We start from the raw sequence: 17,565 nt of genomic DNA, 5'->3' as shown, positions 1-17,565 counted from the left end.
AGGAGTTGGCTGCGCTTCCCCTATTGTCTCTCTCTCTCTCGTCTCTGGACCCATGTGAAACCGTCAGCGTCCACCTGCAGGCCAGTTGGCGGAGCCGCCTTGGCACCGAAGCGTGTACAAACTGTTGCCTGATGCCCAAAGTCGTGGCAGCGCAGACACTGCCTTGGTTGCCCTGTCACAATGACCTGCTGCCTAAAGGAGTGCCCGCCTACCTCAATCTCTAAGAACTGTGGGATATTCTTTATCTCTTTCATTGCCACCCGTACCTTTGGGACTCCTGCTGCTGTCATTGCATCCATGAAAGACACGGGAAGGACAGTGCGGAAGAGACGTTCAAAATCTTCCACGAGCTGGCGATACTCTATCGCCAGGCTGGGGAAAAGAAGGGTGACCGGGTGCCGAAGAAACCTATTATGGATTACAAATGCCTCCACAGTAAAGCCACTGTACTAGGGGACCATGTATATGACCCCCTTCGTGGATGCATATGGTGAATTGGCAAGTAACTCGCGAGCTGCGTCTGCCGAACTGAGCCGGACCATGAAAATCCCTTGGCCCAGTAGGACCGCCTCCACGATCTGCGCTGTGCCGATGCGCAGCGTGGAGTGAAGCCAGTCCCGAAGCTAGGCCCTGGCTGGAGAATGTCCTACTACCTGACCATAAATCGCTGTTTCCTTTAGCTCCAGCTCCTTAGCTCGGACGGCTAAGAGCTGCTCCTCAAAGAGGACGACGCGCAAGGTGTTTGATTGGGGGGTACTCGCTAAGTGCGCCGGCATCTAACTAGAGGTTTCCATTGCGTGTCTCTTTTGCGAGAACAACCAATCACATTGCGGTGGTACCTGGTTGGGGGGGAGGGGGAGTTGCTGTAGATAGAGGGAACAACTGGAGGGTGGGGGGATCAATTGCGAGGAGAGGGGGGAAATTGCTGATTTTCAGTGAAAAGGAGGCTTGGTCGGGGGGGGGGGGGGCGGGGGGCAATCGCAAAAGGGCTAGGCGGCAGACAGGTTGGGGGGAAACGGCCAAGCAGCCCGGGGGGGGGGGGGGGGAGCAGACGGGCGACTGTTACGAATCGCCGGGGTAGGGGGGGGGGGGGGGAGCAGATGGGCGAGTGTTACGAATCGTCGGGGGGGGGGGGGGGAAAGAGGGGAGCTCAGCGTGTCGAGCGCTGATAGTGCGCTTGGTCTGGGGGGTGGCTACGATTAGGCGGAATGAGGGAGGGGTGATCAAACAGAGCCGGGGGGGGGGGGGGGGGGGAGCACGATTGATCTGGGGGGATTGGCGCGATCTGACGGAGTGAGGGGGGAGCTTGCGACGTGACGGTTGCTGAGAATAATATCATTTACAACTCCTGACATCATTCTAGAGTCGGTGGGTCCTGGAAATCCTTCTTTGCACAGAGATACCCAATCCGAAGCAGATCTATGCCACACTTGGTTCAAAGAGAATGGGAAACGAGAGGGATGCACCACTCAACCTTTCTATCCGTAGGGTATAGTCCCATTCCGGTCCCCTAAATTTACATGAATCAGGGTTCGAACCTAACAATTTCTAAGGGTTGAATGTCGGTAAATCCTTGTGAGAAGCCTCCTAGTTCTCTGGGACCAACTTGTTGTAGGACAGACCCATTGGGGATTCCGCTGACCCGCTTCCTTCAATAGGCGTTCTCTAGTTATTTAATTAGGTCCTACCACATTTATGTGTGACATTTAAAATCAGCTTCCTTAATTAAGCCTTTTAGGGAATAGGGTTCGTTTGCGTAACTTATAGGACAGACACGAATATAGAGCAAGCAGTCCTTTTGACAAACAAGTTCCTTAACTTATCTTCAAGTTAAGCTTTGCCTCCTGCCCATACAGGAGAAATTATATATCCCTTCTGCCTTGCAAAAGTACCCGGTCCAAATCACATGGCACCAAATTTTTTATCTTGGAGTTGAAATTTGTTAATAGAGTCAGTTAAGAGATCCATATCTAGATGATTTTGCGTAATGTAATGTCTAGTTTATCGATTTAAATCTGTCCCGAAAACTAACGAATAATTCATAAAGAGCAATAAGGATAATGAAAAGTAAAATTGGAAAATTTTCTTTATTTATTTAGAATAGGATCTTGCAACGTCTCAGACGTTGGGGCCACAGAGGTCCTCAACTCCGTTCCGGACGGGCAAGGGGTGTCCAGAGTTCCACTTGACTACAAGCTGCCTAGGAGCAGGGGGGTAGTCAAAAAATTTCAAATACTTTTAATTATTAAAAGGTGGGGGAGGGGGGTTCCTATGGCTCGTGGGGAGGGATATTACACTTCCATTTGTAGACAGATGGTTAGTTCGAAGAAGCAAAGTCCATAGATTTAGATCTTTTGAGATGCTATGTTTTGGACCATAATGGGAACAATTTGCACCCTTGATTGAGCTTGCATACAACACCACGATGCATACTTCCACTAGCAGGGCTCCTTTTGAAGTTGTGGAAAATGGCAAGAAAGTGTCTCCTATTTTCCACACAAAAGATAAAATCTTTTAGGTTGAAATGTGAAGAACATGGATGTGCTACTTTGAGAATGTCTAAGTATGCACTTTAGAGGTCGCAACAAAAGCAAAAGAGGGCAGCTGATCACCATAGACATGCTTTGCAATTTGTGGAGGGTGATTTATGTATTGCTGCGTTTTGAAAAGGCCAGACTGAAAAAGATGAAAGATATAGAGAGATTATATCTGAAGCTGAGTATGTATTATTATGGGCCCTTCCAAGTGTTGGAGAAGATTAGTGATGTTGCTTATTTGCTGAAATTGCCTCCACATTGGCGGATACACAATACCTGCCATGTTAGTTTTTTGAGGCCTTTTCATGATGATGTGTCTAAGGATGTATTTGCTGAAATTCAGCCAGAGGTTTAGAAGTTGGCTAAGATATTGATATTGGAGTAGATATTGGCACATAAAGAGAGAAAGTGAAACTAGCCTTCCTCCTCGGATAGGGTGGTATTCACCTGATTTAACAATAATTACAACAAACATAAAATTCACGTAAATTGAAAATGCAAACTTTACCATGCAATCTTGAACATTGGACATCATGTTGGCCCTAAAACTAGCGCCCCATGTGGTATTTCTATATCTTATATTGCAAATGGAAGGAGTACAACTGAGATCCTTTGATCTCCTCCACTAATCCAACTACCTCTTGTCAAAATTGACCGGCAAGCCTCCAAACCAATTTGCCCCCCTGGTTTGCTTGGGAATTGGCCTTCACTTTGCTTCTCAAAGGACAAATTTAGTCCCAAATTTGATATTGGCTAGTTGGCCTCTTGAATCTCCTTGAAATTCCTCAAATTTAGTTGTTGGAATTTAAGTTCTCGGCCCTCAATTTTGAGCATGCATCCTGAGGTAGCTATTAAGCCCTAACTTTTGTTGTAAATTAGGGTTTACAGCGGAGATCAATCAAAATCTGCGTGACTCAAATGATTGGATTTTGCTGAGATAACTTGAGAGATGGCTGGGGGATGAAAGAAAAAGCTGTAGAGAGAAAAATTCCAAAGTTTCATCGCGAGAAATGCTGAAAAACCATTGCTGCCCTGCTCAAATAACCACGGAAGCTATCATCTACGGCTTAGGATCACCAGAAAAATTGCTGCCCCCTCCTATATGCTCTCACATGCACTACGACCTTGGGCTGCTATCACCTACTCTTGGAGGGCTCGAAACTATCGTCACTTGTTGTAGGAATGGTCCCTAGTGGTTGTAAACCAAATCGGTAACATCTCCTTGCTCTCTAACATCCTCCTCTCTCACAATGGCTAGAATAGATTTCTACCAGGCCCCCAAAAACGTTTTTTCCACTTGCATAGCCAAGTTTTGCCAAGTAGTAACCGCCTTCTAATCCCATTTTTTAGCATTATCCAAGTTATTAAATTAATTTTTAAAATATTAATTCTGAAAATCCTACAGTCTTGGATCTGCTTAAGTGCTATGTGTCAGAGTACAAGTCAAAGTGGGAGCAGTATTTGCCTTTGGTCGAGTATGCATACAATAATACTGTGCATTCGTCAACAGGCAAAGCCCCTTTTGAAATTGTTGAAGGTGGTAAAAAGGTTCCTCCCATTTTGCATACAAAGGATAAGATTTTTCAGGCAGATCAGTATGTGCAGAGTATGGGTGAAATGTATCAGAAAGTTAAGCATGCCCTTGAAAGGACTCAGGCAAAGCAAAAGAAAGCTGCTGATGGGTGAAATGTATCAGAAAGTTAAGCATGCCCTTGAAAGGACTCAGGCAAAGCAAAAGAAAGCTGCTGATCATCACCGTCGTGAATTGATATTTTCACTTGGTTTTCACCAGGAACAAATCTATCAGGTTGTCTAGTAGCCCTAGACGATCTCCTAACCCAATGATCATTGTTTGCTGGCTGTTCTTGCAAATTTCCATTTTCAGCATGTTGTCCTGGCATTTCAGCATGCAAATCAGCATTAACAGCTTGCTGTCCTGGCTGTTTCTGCACATGTGGTGGCTCATTATCATGGGCAATAGCTGGCTGATCATTTCCAGCATCATTTTCTGCATTTACAGGTTCATTTACAGCAGGTATTTGCTGCTGTACAGTGAGCACATTTTGTTGCCCAAAAGGTATTTCTTCCCGAAATACAACCTTATGGACCTCCTCAGTCTTTTCGGGCTGTTTATGCATGCGATCTTCCCGGAAGATAACATCATTGCTGCGTACTACTTTCCTTTTCTCGCGATCCCACAATCTATATCCCATTTCACCCTCGTTACCATACGCTAGGAAAATACATTTACAGGACTTTGGCTCAAGTTTGTTGCGTTTTTCTTTACGAATATGCACAAAATCCTTGCAGCCAAACACTTTCAGGTGAGCATATGAAGGTGGCTTGCTCGACTACGCTTCTTGGGGAACTCCCCCCCCCGAAAGACCTGTTTGGTGACCGATTAATTAAGTGAACGGCTGTCATAACAGCCTCTGCCCAAAAACCATGGGGTAATGCAGCATGAGACATCAACGTACGGACCTTATTCTATATAGTTTGATTCATACGCTCTGCAACTCCATTTTGGGGTGGATTATGAGGGGCAGTGAGCTTCCTCTTTATCCCTTTGTTATCAAAAAATGCCTGAAAGGCCTTGGGGACATATTCCCCACCATCGTCAAAGGGAAGAGACTTAAGTGTCTTATTTGTTTGATTTTCAGCCAATGCCAAGAATGTTTTAATCTTGTCAAGCACTTCATCCTTGCTACGAATATGGTAAATCCATACCTTCCGTGTAGCATCATCAACAAAGGTGAGAAAATATTTCTTTTCCCCTAAAGATAATCCTGGCATTTGACATACATCTGAATGTACTAACTGTAGAGGAGAAGATTTCAACAAAAGAGACTTTTTATGGGATGTCTGTGCATGTTTGCCATAAATACAATTATCACAATGCTCAAAATCAACATAACGAAAACAAGGCAAGTGACCCAAACGTGAAAGTACTTTCATTCCAGTTTGACTCGTGTCCCAACCGGCCATGCCACAAAGAAACACTTGGTTGCTCGGTCACGGCAACAACATGGTCACGCACACTAGATATATGAAGCGGATACAAAGTATCACTCTTGCAACCTCTGGCAATCACTCTAGATCCCTTATAGATCTTCCATTTTCCATCACCAAATGTGGCATGAAAACCATCATCATCTAGCTGCCCTGTGCTAATCAAGCTCTTCTTGAGCTGAGGTACATGCCATACATGCTGAAGTGTAAAGATAAAGCCATGCTGAAACTGCAACTGCATAGTACCAATACCTGCAATGTTACATGCATAATTGTCCCCAAGATGGACAACACCATGTCGACCCCATATAGTCAGAGAACCACTCACGATGAGGGGTGACATGAAAGGAAGCACCTGAATCGAGAATCCAGGTATGCATGTCATCATCTGTATCTGCAAGTAAAGCATGTGCACCAAAGTGTGAAGAGACAAAGAGTACGTCACTCCCACTATCACTGTCATGAGTGACTACATTCACCTCTTCGATTTTGACAGTGCTCTTCTTAGGTTAATTGTCTTTCTTCTCTTCCTTTTTTCATTTGTCTTCTTGTCTTTACCTTTATCTTTTTTCCATTTGTAGCAGTCACGTTTAAAGTGACCCTTCTTGCGACAATGATGGCATTCAACATCTTTGCCACGTGATTTACCGCATTCCTTGCTATCATATTTGCCTTTCTGTTGTGATCTACCCCTAGTATGCAAAGCACTGGAAGACTTACTGGATGCATTGTTCTGCTGATTTATTTCTTCCGTGAGTAGAGCACTCTCTACATCAGCATACAAAAGGATCGCATTCGAATTGTTCATAGCAGTCCAGAATGTATCCCAACTCTCTGGTAGAGTGCAAAGCAAGAAAGTAGCCTTAAATTCCTCATCAATAATGAACTTGAAGGCCACCAGCTGGCTGAAAATGGAGTTAAACTCACTCAAGTGAATAGACATTGCTGTACCCTCTTTCATAGGCAAATCCATAAGTTTTTCCAGCCAATACACTTTGCTTGCATCACTCTTCTGTGCATACAGTTCTTCTAGTCTAGTCCATATAGCATATGCAAAATCCAAACCTTCAATGTTAAACAGCAAGGCATCAGAAATCGATAGCTCGATGGTTGAGTGTGCAAGCTCATGTAACTCATCCCAATCTTCCTGTTCCATGTCCACGGGCTTTGCCCCTTTGGTTTTAATCGGCTTTGCCTGTTTCTTTTGCAACAGGATATTGTAGCATTGTTTTTGCCAAACTACAAAGTTATGTGCTCCTTCAAGCTTCTTTATGTGCATTAGATTACTACTGTCATTGCTGCTAGCCATGATCTCAGCCCAAATGTGACCAAAAAACAGCAAATGTAGGCCCAAAACTGTCACCCAAGTGACCAAGGTACAAACAAGTACCAATCAGCAATAAATAACCACGTAGAAGCACAGATTTCAGATCTGTAATTAAATTTTCAGAAGCATCAAACAATGTGCTACAGCATTCGACAACTGATTACAGCTGCTCCAACGGCATATGCATCACATTACATGAGAAATCCCAAATTTTAGCTGCAATTTCTGTTGTACATGTACCCACAGACGTAAAATTTGACACACACGGTCAAAAGCCCCAAAATTTTTGTGCTCAAAGCATCAATCACACATCTGCATTTTCTCTGTCATGCATAGAACATGCCTATTTTGCCAAAATAGAGCAATTTCAGCAAAACCCCCAAATTTTACCAAGTGTTGATGTCCAAATTGCGTGGAATTCAACCTGCATGTACATAAATTGACCAAATGCTGCACAGATTGTGCCCAAACTGCAAAAGCTTCAAATCGCACGGGGTCTCCAATGTGCATCAATGTCGAGAAATTGGGTAAATTTTAGCCCAATTTGTGCATGTACATGAAAAGCCCCAAATGTCGGGGACAAAATGTCACAAATTCCTGCAATTTCTAAGACAAATTTGGTTGTCTTGCATCACATTCCCCAAATCTGGGAAAAGCCCCAAATTTTCTGGCCAAGATTTCACAGATTTGAGTGAAATTGACTCACCCAGAAAAATCTCACTTGCATTTGAGAATCCCCAAAAAATTCCTTAGGCTTGCACATTCAATGTCTGCGATTTCTGGTCCAGAGAACACTGAAATGTGTGCCCGGCACAAATTTGGGAAAACCCCAAAATTCAAGACACAGATTTGCCTTCTGTGCTTGTAGGTGTAAACACCCGGTAATGGGAAGTAAATCAGAATGAAATTTTCTGATTTCAATTTTTAAGAAAAACGGGCATTGATTGCGCATGGTCCGTGCGGCTTCGTGACGTCCGTCACTCGTGCAGCCCCCCCTTGTCGCGTGGTTGCCATGCAATGCGCCTCTAGTTCCATTAGTTGCTCCCTCGTCAGCTGCCATCTCGTCGTCAGCATGAACCTGTCGACTGGTGCTGCGTGCTGGTCCTGTTGCCCGACTTTCCTGTAGATGTTGCTTGCCGCTGCCCGTCGTGACCTGTCCCGTCACTGGAGTCTCACATTGCGCCTGTTCACGATGCCTGCAGTTGTCAACTGTTCTCACTGCCACGACTGTCTCTTGCAAGCTCTGCATGCTTGATGATCGTCTGCACTGTATGCGTTGATACTAGTTTCTAGTGATAGGAGAGGCAGCACGAAGATCGAGACAGCAGGTGTTCGTTGCGTGCGGGGAGACAGAGAGAGTGAGAGAGAGCAGAGTAGAGAATGTGCATGTTTTTAGGTACAATGACGAGAGTGTACCTTTAGATTTTTAGATAGATATATATGTGTAAGTACAAGTGCTTAGGGTGTGTTCACACCCGAGCACATTTAAAGGCATGGGGCATTTATTCCCAACAACACCAACTGATCTACACTCAAGAGAGACCGGAGGGAATGCCCAGGATGCAATGATCTCGAAAGTGTATGAGGAAAAGATGGAACACCACCCGGTTGAGGAAGAGATGAGGTTCTAACTGGTGTGCCTAAGTTTGAAGAATCCCCTCGTGTGGTGAATGAAAACACATGTGATCCTATATGAGAGGCAACATGCGGTGCACTTATGGATGCTGAAAGGATGTTGCAGTGCAATAAGAGGGTGGGATGGGAGGGAGATTAAATGGATTTGTGATAGATGTAGATGTGGAAAACAATGTGGGTTCCTTTTGTTCATTAAATGCATTAAATTGAAATAATGATGATGAAAATGCACCTACTTCATTTTGACCTTTGAAAACAAAATTGTTTGAAGGAAAAGAAGAGGAAGGAGTACTCACAGTTTTTTGTTTCAATTGCTTATATAATCTTGAGTTCACAAAGAAATATCAGTCTTTTTTATTACTCAAAAACCAAAAATTGTTTTGCATACGTACTTCATCATGAAAATCATCCATACCAATAGTAGAAGGAGAATCATCATTAATAGAATCTGAAATGGTAGATATACATGGCACTGGAGAGAATAAATATGAAGGCAATGGAGTACACTCTATGCCAAGTTTCCACTTGTGGATGGCCAGTCCTAAGTGGAGATTCCGCCCTTCCTGCATGGTCAATAGATCGGTGCACTGAATCTAAAGGGTGAAATTCAGATTTACCTTCCATCTGTTGTTAGGCTGTATGCATGAGAATGAGATTATACTCAGCTGCAGTGATCTCGTAAGGTGGTGAAACTCCATGGTAGTCCAATGTCTGTCTGGTCATGTCAGGAGCTTGTGAAGCAAGCTATGAGACCCACTTTGACTTGTTTCTCGATGGATTTAGCTTGGATGTGAGAAGTGATGCAGAAGCAATGTTCAAAGTCATTTGCCCTTATGTTGTTCCTACTTGTTGTGTAGAGCTTTCAGATCAAGACCTAGGTTTCTCTAATAGAACTTGGCTCTGATACCATGTGGAGAAATACCTTAATACAAAAACACAAATAACACTGTACGACAAAGCATAGACTGATAGAAGAACATAGTTAGGGTTAGGGTAACTCAAAGACAATGAACATAGAGAATGAATAAAGTGATATGACTATTGAATATACAATGCTCATACAGCAAACACACTATGTAGTGAATGATATTGTACCTCGAACTTCTATATCTCAAGGATTAGGGTAGGGGTAATGAGCTAGAGAGTGTGTCGTACTTTGAACGGATCTCGAATCGTAGCAAAGCAGCCTCCAGATGTCGAACACCAGCAAACACAGCCAAGGAAGGATGAATCTGATGTAGACAGCAGTGTAGGAGAGAGACAGACTAAAAACGCAAGTGAGGAGAGAGAAATACTAAAAACACAGGTGAGAAGAGAGAAAGATTAAAAACATTAGCCGTAGGAGAGAGAAAACAACAAATGTAGGTAGCAGAAGAGAGAGACTAAAAATGCAGGAAAAACCACCAATAGCAGTGAGCATTTTGAAATTAGCTCCAAATAGTGTGCGGTAGGCTGGAAATAGGCGCCAGATTGTTGAGACAACAATGACCAGCTTGGACCGCGATGTCCTGCGCGTGCGGGATGTAGGAAGCAAGTTGAAATACCTGAAATCTGCAAAAATGAGACTAAGGCTGAATGGAGGGCAACATACCTATTTATAGAAAGTTTGGGCTCTCCCAAGTGGGTTTGTGCGTATGGGATATGGACACTCTCTAGGAACACATTTCTTTTTAAATAAACAAGGTTTCTTCCTTAATTAAGCATGTTTTGGGGTTGTTTAAGTAAAACTAATGCACTTTTAGCTCAATATATCTCCGTGAACCGGATTCTCTACATTTATTCTATTGTGATCATGTAGCCAATGCCTCTAGTTTTAGGGCTATCTACAGCCAAAACGCAAGTTTTTTTATGGGTGTCTTGTAGGATATTGAAGATATCTTTTAACCAGTTTCACAACTTTGATGATACAGATGAGGAGCTTTCTCATCTTGAAGAGCTTATGGAGATATCATGTGACAATGATCGTAAAGAAAGATAGAGGTCACCTAGTCCGTTTGTATGTGATCGCTCCTCCTCGTTCTCTCCATGTTTCATAGAAGGCCCATTTTGCTGTCCTTAAAAGGCCACCTATGGCACCGTCTATATAGGTGCTTGTACTCCCTTCTTTGCCCAAAGAAGATTGGCTTGATGGTTTCAACTATTCGCTTTGGTCATGTAAGGTGAAGTGCATCCTTGATACCTTTGATCTTTGGGAGTTTATTACCCATCCTATTCCTCGTCTAGTGGAGGATGCCATCGTAGAATCATTGATGGATCATGTGGCTCTATCAGATTGGCTTAACTCTAGAGCTTGATATTTTCTCTTTATGAGCTTATAAGATTCTTTCTTAATGCATGTGTGTAGGTTGTAGAAAGTAGCAGAGGTGTGGACAAAGCTTGCTTCTTTGTACCTGCGGAATACATTTGCCCACAGGATTACTCTCGAGAAGAAGTAATGGATGCTTGTTGTTGATGACCCTTTCATGTTGAAGGACCACATCAACAGGTTAGAGGATACGAGGGATGAGCTTATGAGCTTACATCCCTTGGCAGGATGATCTCTTTAGAGGATATGACCATGGTTCTTTTGACTCAGCTTCCATCTCCCCGGTTTGATGTGTCTTCTATACGAGCCTTTTTACATTGAGGACACGTGAGAAGCTTCTATGGGAGGAGTTTGCCCCTCTTGTTTTGGAGCGTGATGAACAGGCCAAAGAGGTAGCTAGTGGACCCAACTCCACCAAAGCTTTTATTGTAGGTTTTGGAGGGGGAAGAAGAAGAAAGAGAAGTCAAAGGCTAAACAACAGGAGAGTTTTTCAGGCTTTGACTTTGACTCGGAGAAGCCTAAATGCCCATACTGTGGGAAGGGGACACATTGGGAGGAGAAATATTGGAAGTACCCTCACCTTTGTCTGAGAGCGAAGGGTGGATCTACATTGGAGCCTTCTTCTACCTCTACACCTGTTACCCATGAGTTGTGTTCCTTCATATCCATGCATTGGTGGAGGAGTCTTCTTCAGCGGGGTTGCTGTGTCTTCCGAGCAGCCTTGGTTGGTATACAATGGTGCTTTGAGTCATATGACTCCACGAGGTGATTTATTATAGGATCTCCATCCATTAGAGGGTCGAGTCATTGTTGGTGACATTTGTTTGGTGCCTATTAGTGGTGTTGGCACTTTGCCATTATTACGAGACCGTACCTTGTGCTCCCTTTCGAAGCCCTACATCTTCTAGACTTGGGTTTTCCACTCCTCTTAGGTTTTGGCCTGACTAGACTTGGGGTACCTAGGTTGTCTTTACCGAGCATGCCATGCTTATTGAGGATTAGCCACCTTGGCATTTTGGCTCTGTCCCTAAACATTTTTCCAGAATTTATTGCTGGTTGGACCAGCATTAAATGCTGGTTGGCCCATTGTTAGGGCCTAGGGTGCAGGTCGGATAGATTTGGGGGTAGTTGGCTATATACCACCCCCCGACCCCCCCTCCCAAAAAAAAAAAACCTTGGCAGATCATCTTCCTTCTTCCTTGGTAGGTGCATACTCCAACTCCGTCATCTTCCTCCGTGCCTAGTGCTGCTGTCATCATTAGCTTGATTTGGTGTCTTCACTGATGTTGTCGTTGTGTGCAAGGATTGATCAGTCCTCTTTCTGTTTTCAGCATTTATTCCTTGTTTAATGCAGATTTCTTTCTTCTTTTCTTGCGGTCTCTTTTTGTTCCTTTGGCAAATTGGGGCCAAATGTGGCCAAGCCCAAAATGTGGGCACCCCTAGAATAGCTAAAAGTGCCCAAAAAGAAATGCACTAATGTGCCCTCTCTTTGTATTCAGCATTTGTTCCTTGTTTAGTGCAGATTTCTTTGGTCTTTTCTTGTAGTCTCTCTCTGTTCCTTTGGCAAATTGGGGCCAAATGTGGCCAGGCCCAAAATGTGGGTGCCTAGAATACCTAAAAGCGTCCAAAAAGAAATGCACTAATGTTCTCTCTATCTAAGTGCCTAAAGCACATAAAATGATATACACATACAATGTTAGAGCTCATTATGTTCTCGTCTGTCTCAAATTGATGCTCATAGGCAGGATATGACCACACAAGACACACATGACTGTTAACATTTACTTGGAAGCCCAACCATGGCATCATACTCTACTCAACGACATGACTTGGTTGACTGACTTGCCCTATTGTGAAGAATGAAATGTTAGTGTTGGGCTGTTGACTCATTTATCGTTTGTGACCTTTAGGCTATGAGTCACTCTTGAGGGCGTCCCCACATGCTTAAGTGTCAACTTTATCTTTTTGCCATTTGTATTTGACTTGTAGAGCCATTTTGGGGGTTTTACTTGTGGTTGTTTCTTTTTGCTTTTCACCCAAGGGGTGTGTGTGTGGGTTGACTTGTTTGTGCATTGTTGTGATACTAATACTTTAATGCGAGCAATTGGTTTAAGCTTCCAGTCTGATATCCACATCCATAGTCATGGTTCTTGAGGCGCCCAGTATATTCCTTGAATCTTGTTCACATCTAGAAGACAACTTGTGTATAACTCCCAAACCCTGTCCCAAGTAGACAGGCAGGTTCTTTTTTCACACCTAAATGTGACTCTCTCTAACATTTTCCCACTTTCTTCTGATGTCATCACATGTGCTTATGGATTCCCTTTTTCCTTGCATACACACTTTTTACTCTGAGAGAGGGTGTTGGAGGTTGTCATATCATAGGTTCACAAGTGCCCAAGGCCTAATTTGTGGATTGCTTCTCTATTGCTTATTTGCTTACCTACTCCTTGTTAGCCGTACCACCTTCTGAACAAGAAGGGTCTGTTGCCACATTCAAACGCTTACTTGTAGATTCTTGGTGTGCAGAGAGTGTGCTTGTGGAGTGCGTGAGCTATCACTCAATTGTAGTCTTCTTTTTCAGTTTATGTGTCTTGTGTTATTGATTTGTCCTCTGTAAATTTTTACTGGCTTGAAGTGCTTCATTGGACGTTCTCTTGCATTTTCTGAGATTGGGGAAGAGTACAACAAATTTGCTAGTTTCTCGACATTCATCTAATTTTCATACTGCTATAGTGATAAGACATCATCTGTAGAGGATAATCAGGGAAGGATGTGGAATGTGAAAAAGTTCAGGTGCTAAGACATGACTGGACAAGCGTTTTGTGAAGAAATTTGAAACTGATAAAGTGGGCTAAGTGTGTCATCCTTTTGTCTTGAATTTCTTTGGGTATTAGTCTGTTCTTTGCTTCAGTCTTGAACTAAGGTTTCAAATGCCTGAAGTCTGATGTGGTGGTGAGTCATGGAAAAGATGGTGCATTGGACATGGAGAAAAATGGTGAATTGTTTCCACAATGTACCTGTATTTTCACCACTTTTTTGCATTCATATCTTGGTTTTCAAAAGTAACTATGTCTCAGCAATTTAGAGGATGCATTCTCCAGGCAAAGAGTCTAGTTATTGTTTGATTTGCTGCATTTTAGGATTCCTGCATTTCTTAAAAAAAAACTTATGCAGCTGCAATCTTGTTTGCAGGTGGAATCATGTCTGAGTCGTCTACAAAAGGGATTTGTGATCACTGGGACAGAGGCTGTTGCGATTGCATTGTTGCTACAGTTCACCAATACAATACGCCATGACATAAAAGTGGGAGCTGACAAAATCATTCAACCTAATAATGCTCTGAGTTCATTTATTGACACGGTGGGCTATATAGAATGTGTTTCAGAGAAGCAAATACATATTTTTTAAAAGAAGAGGTTTTCCAGTTTTATCTGACTTTAAATCATTCGTGAGATTAAGTATTGAAAGTTTACTCTTTTTAATTTTCCAGATCTATACCCTAGGTATCCAGGCAGACCTCCTTAAAATAATCTGGAAAGCAGTAAATGAAGACGGAAGTGTGAAGGATAGCGCTGTAAGTGCAGATACTTTGTAAATGAATTTTCTGGCTCTGAATTCATCCTTGTGTAAGTGAAATGAAGTGAGACTGCATAAGATTGTTAGCTCAACATCACACGTCTTCACTACATTGTAGGAAGTCGAAAAGTCAAAGTTTGCAATTCTCCAGGTTATAATACCTCATTTTTGAAATAAACTTCAATCAGTGGTAAGTTTTCTAGCAGTGATTTACCATGGTGTGACTGTTCTTTGACCTTCTAACCTGGCTAGGCTTTGTAGAGTTCAAGCAATGCCTTGTGTGGCTATAGAGGTTTGTCATCTTATGCAGATTGCCTGACAGTCAACATTAACCAAGGGAAAAAACTGATGCCTTGAGTGCACAACTGTTCTGGAGGTTTCACGGGGCAAATCATCATGGAGGGCAAGAAGTAAGCTTAGCAAAATGCAACACACACGGCTATTCTATTCAGCTTGTATACTTCAGATGCCTGGACAGTCTTTGGCCATTTTCAAGAAATTCTACTGCGTGCGATTGTATCCGAGACACTATTCTGATTAAGATGATCTTAGTAAACTTGGATATCAAGGAGAGTTACTGGTACTAGGGTGCAAAGTTGTGTGGTTCTCGTCAAAGTCTTTATTGATGGGTGGACAGTTGGATAGACAGATTGGGAGTAACGGGATGTATGGTTTTCCTAATCTGACTACCTGGAGCAGCAGGCACAATGGTAAACCTTGGCTAGTCATCTGTAAAATAGGGATCATGAGTCATGTCATTCAACAGACCCTGTAAAATTAGAATTTCCTATGCATATGCTAATGCAAAAGGCATATTCCATTACCCTTCTAACTCCAAGACTTGTTCTAAATGCTGTTTGGTGAATTCTTCAAGCACAAATCTTGATTGCATGATAATTGCCCTGAAGATTTATCTGTGAGAGTGTGCAAGGGAAAGGAATAGGGAGAGAGGAGAAGAGCAAAAAGGGAAAGGAGCACAGAGAGATAAGAAGAGCAAAAAGGAAAGGAGCACATAGTGAAAAGAAGAGCAGACAAAATGCAAAACAAACAAAAGGAAAACACTAATCTAAACACTGATGCAAGGCTGCAATCAGCCCCTGCATGTGTGGAGGTGCGCTGTTTAGGTTGCCGTACTGATGGCAGAAGATGAGGCTCTGATTGAGGATGATGAGTGAGAATGACGGCTGGCTGGAATGATGTGATGCAGAGACATGTGATTGGCAGCCCATAAATAGGCAAGGGGCATGAAACAGGCCAACATGATGCTGCTAAAGATGATGCGTACTCAAAATTGGCCACCCACTGATGAAAGATGCTGCAAAGCTGCCACATGGATAAAATCTGCAATTCACTCTAGAAAGTAAACTTTGTGCAGTGTGAACAGGCTTAGAGAAGCAGTGGATGAGATGATCAAGGCGTAGGAACCCTACCTCCACCTGATGTGCATGTGATGCAGGCATCTGACACACAAGATAGACTGACAGACTATGATAGTGACAGAGCTCCCAATGCCCTTGTCTATAAGACTCGCTAACACTATCCTGCTGAAAACACATGATTTACTGAGTTGGTCCAATATGTCATCATTCTATGGATCAGATATTGTACAGATCATAAGCTGCTTCAAAGATTCCATTTTTTTTAGCAAGAGTGAGAGAGTGATGCTTCTGATGTTTTTCTCCTTCTTTGTCATGCACAAAGATCAAGTTAAACAAACAGACTTTTCCATTGCCTTAAAAATTGAATATGGGTTACAACAAAAATTGAACCCTGAAATCCTCAGGATTTGACCACAGTTTACACCAACAATATTTGTGCCACGTGAGAAAGAACCAGTTCTTCCAAGCCAAGGCATTCTAAACAGATTTTCATGATGTCTTGGGAGATAAAAAATCGTCATGGTTCAAAATATCCCACCTGAATTCTGAGTTTCGAAATCTCCTGAACAGATTTGGTTCCCAATTCCTTTTCAGCTTATAGATAGCGATTTGGCTATGAGAAATGCAGTTTACTGCATGTACAACATCTGACCCCACATGATAGTTTGCCTTGACCTCATGCAAATCTCATGGGGTTTCCGGTCACATACAAGACACATTTGGTTGTGCTGCCTAATACTGGGGTGCTGTTTTGCCATAGGATTGGGGTTTTTTCCTCCACTGTAGAATGTCCAGCCAGAAGTGGCTCAGCTTATGTTGCTGCCTTGTCTGATTTTATCCTTTGTACCATGTTTTAATAATCCCCATAAGGAAGCTTGTTTTGAAAAAAGAGAAGTGTAGACAAAACTGCTCATTGTATTTCCTTGTTCTCTTTCTATAGCCTTTTGAAACTTATGAATTACAAGTGATACAATAAGCAATTTCTGTGAACTTAAGAGATCTCCTCATTCACCCTTCTTCAGGAAGTTGTGAATTCAATGTGATGCAAAAAGTTCCTTCTTTGACATAAACCGATCTTCCTGTTCTCCTTGGTCTCGTGTTAGAGCTTTTTGAAACTTTGGAACTGGAAGTGATGCATAAAATTCTGAACAATTGAAGGAGGTTGAGGCACAAGCAGTTAAAGGCACTTTTAGGTTCAAAAAAACAGGAAATAGACTGTCTTTTCAACACTCTGCACATGTATTCTTAATGCATTCTGCATGCTTTAGTTTTTAATAATGCATCTTTCATCAACATATAAATATACTTGCTGGGTTTATACCAGAGTTCTGAGCTTCAAAAGGCAAGGATTCAGCAGCGTGTGCTTGAAGAAAAGGTAAAGTCTGCTTATTTCAGATATTCGGATCCAGACTACCTCTTTATGGAGGAAAATTTGGACTAAGTTGTGATGATCTTTATTGAACTCTGAATTTAAACTGCTTGTAGTTAGCTACAGTTTGCAGTTTTTGTAAGCAAACTTGCTGGAGAACTAAATCTCTGATCTTGGATGTCAGTTTATCAGCGGCTATTTTGTTTACAGGTTATATTGGCATGTGAATCACTGTTTCCCATGTTTCAGCAAAGTGACTCTCTTAATTCTTGGGTTGAAGATGACAATTTAATCCAGGTTATATCCTAGAGAAAGATCTACTTTCAGTCACAGACTACAGGGATGCACTCCTATGTTTAGAAGACCTTTGGGGCCCAGGACCAGATGGATTATAGGAAAAGGGCCTAAGGTTGGCTTTGGGGATT

At 42.6% G+C, this 17,565-nt stretch overlaps 1 protein-coding gene across 4 annotated transcripts in view; it reads left to right on the top strand.

The window, feature by feature from the left end:
- Nucleotides 1-17,565, top strand: part of LOC148038137 (DNA mismatch repair protein MutS, type 2) — a 222,424-nt gene that overhangs the window by 21,696 nt on the left and 183,163 nt on the right. For all 4 annotated transcript variants that reach the window (XM_087669379.1, XM_087669388.1, XM_087669396.1 and 1 more), the window contains exons 3-5: nucleotides 14,009-14,176; nucleotides 14,307-14,390; nucleotides 17,096-17,146. In XM_087669379.1, coding sequence (XP_087525505.1) covers nucleotides 14,009-14,176; nucleotides 14,307-14,390; nucleotides 17,096-17,146 — 303 coding nt within the window. The remainder of the gene's footprint in view (nucleotides 1-14,008; nucleotides 14,177-14,306; nucleotides 14,391-17,095; nucleotides 17,147-17,565) is intronic.

Source organism: Lygodium microphyllum, chromosome 3 (assembly GCF_053477565.2).
Source record: "Lygodium microphyllum isolate KBCC chromosome 3, Lygodium_microphyllum_v1.1.10, whole genome shotgun sequence".
In the NCBI taxonomy this organism is placed as follows: domain Eukaryota; kingdom Viridiplantae; phylum Streptophyta; class Polypodiopsida; order Schizaeales; family Lygodiaceae; genus Lygodium; species Lygodium microphyllum.
Note: the sequence above shows the minus strand (reverse complement) of the source record. Positions and strands in the feature narration are given on the sequence as shown.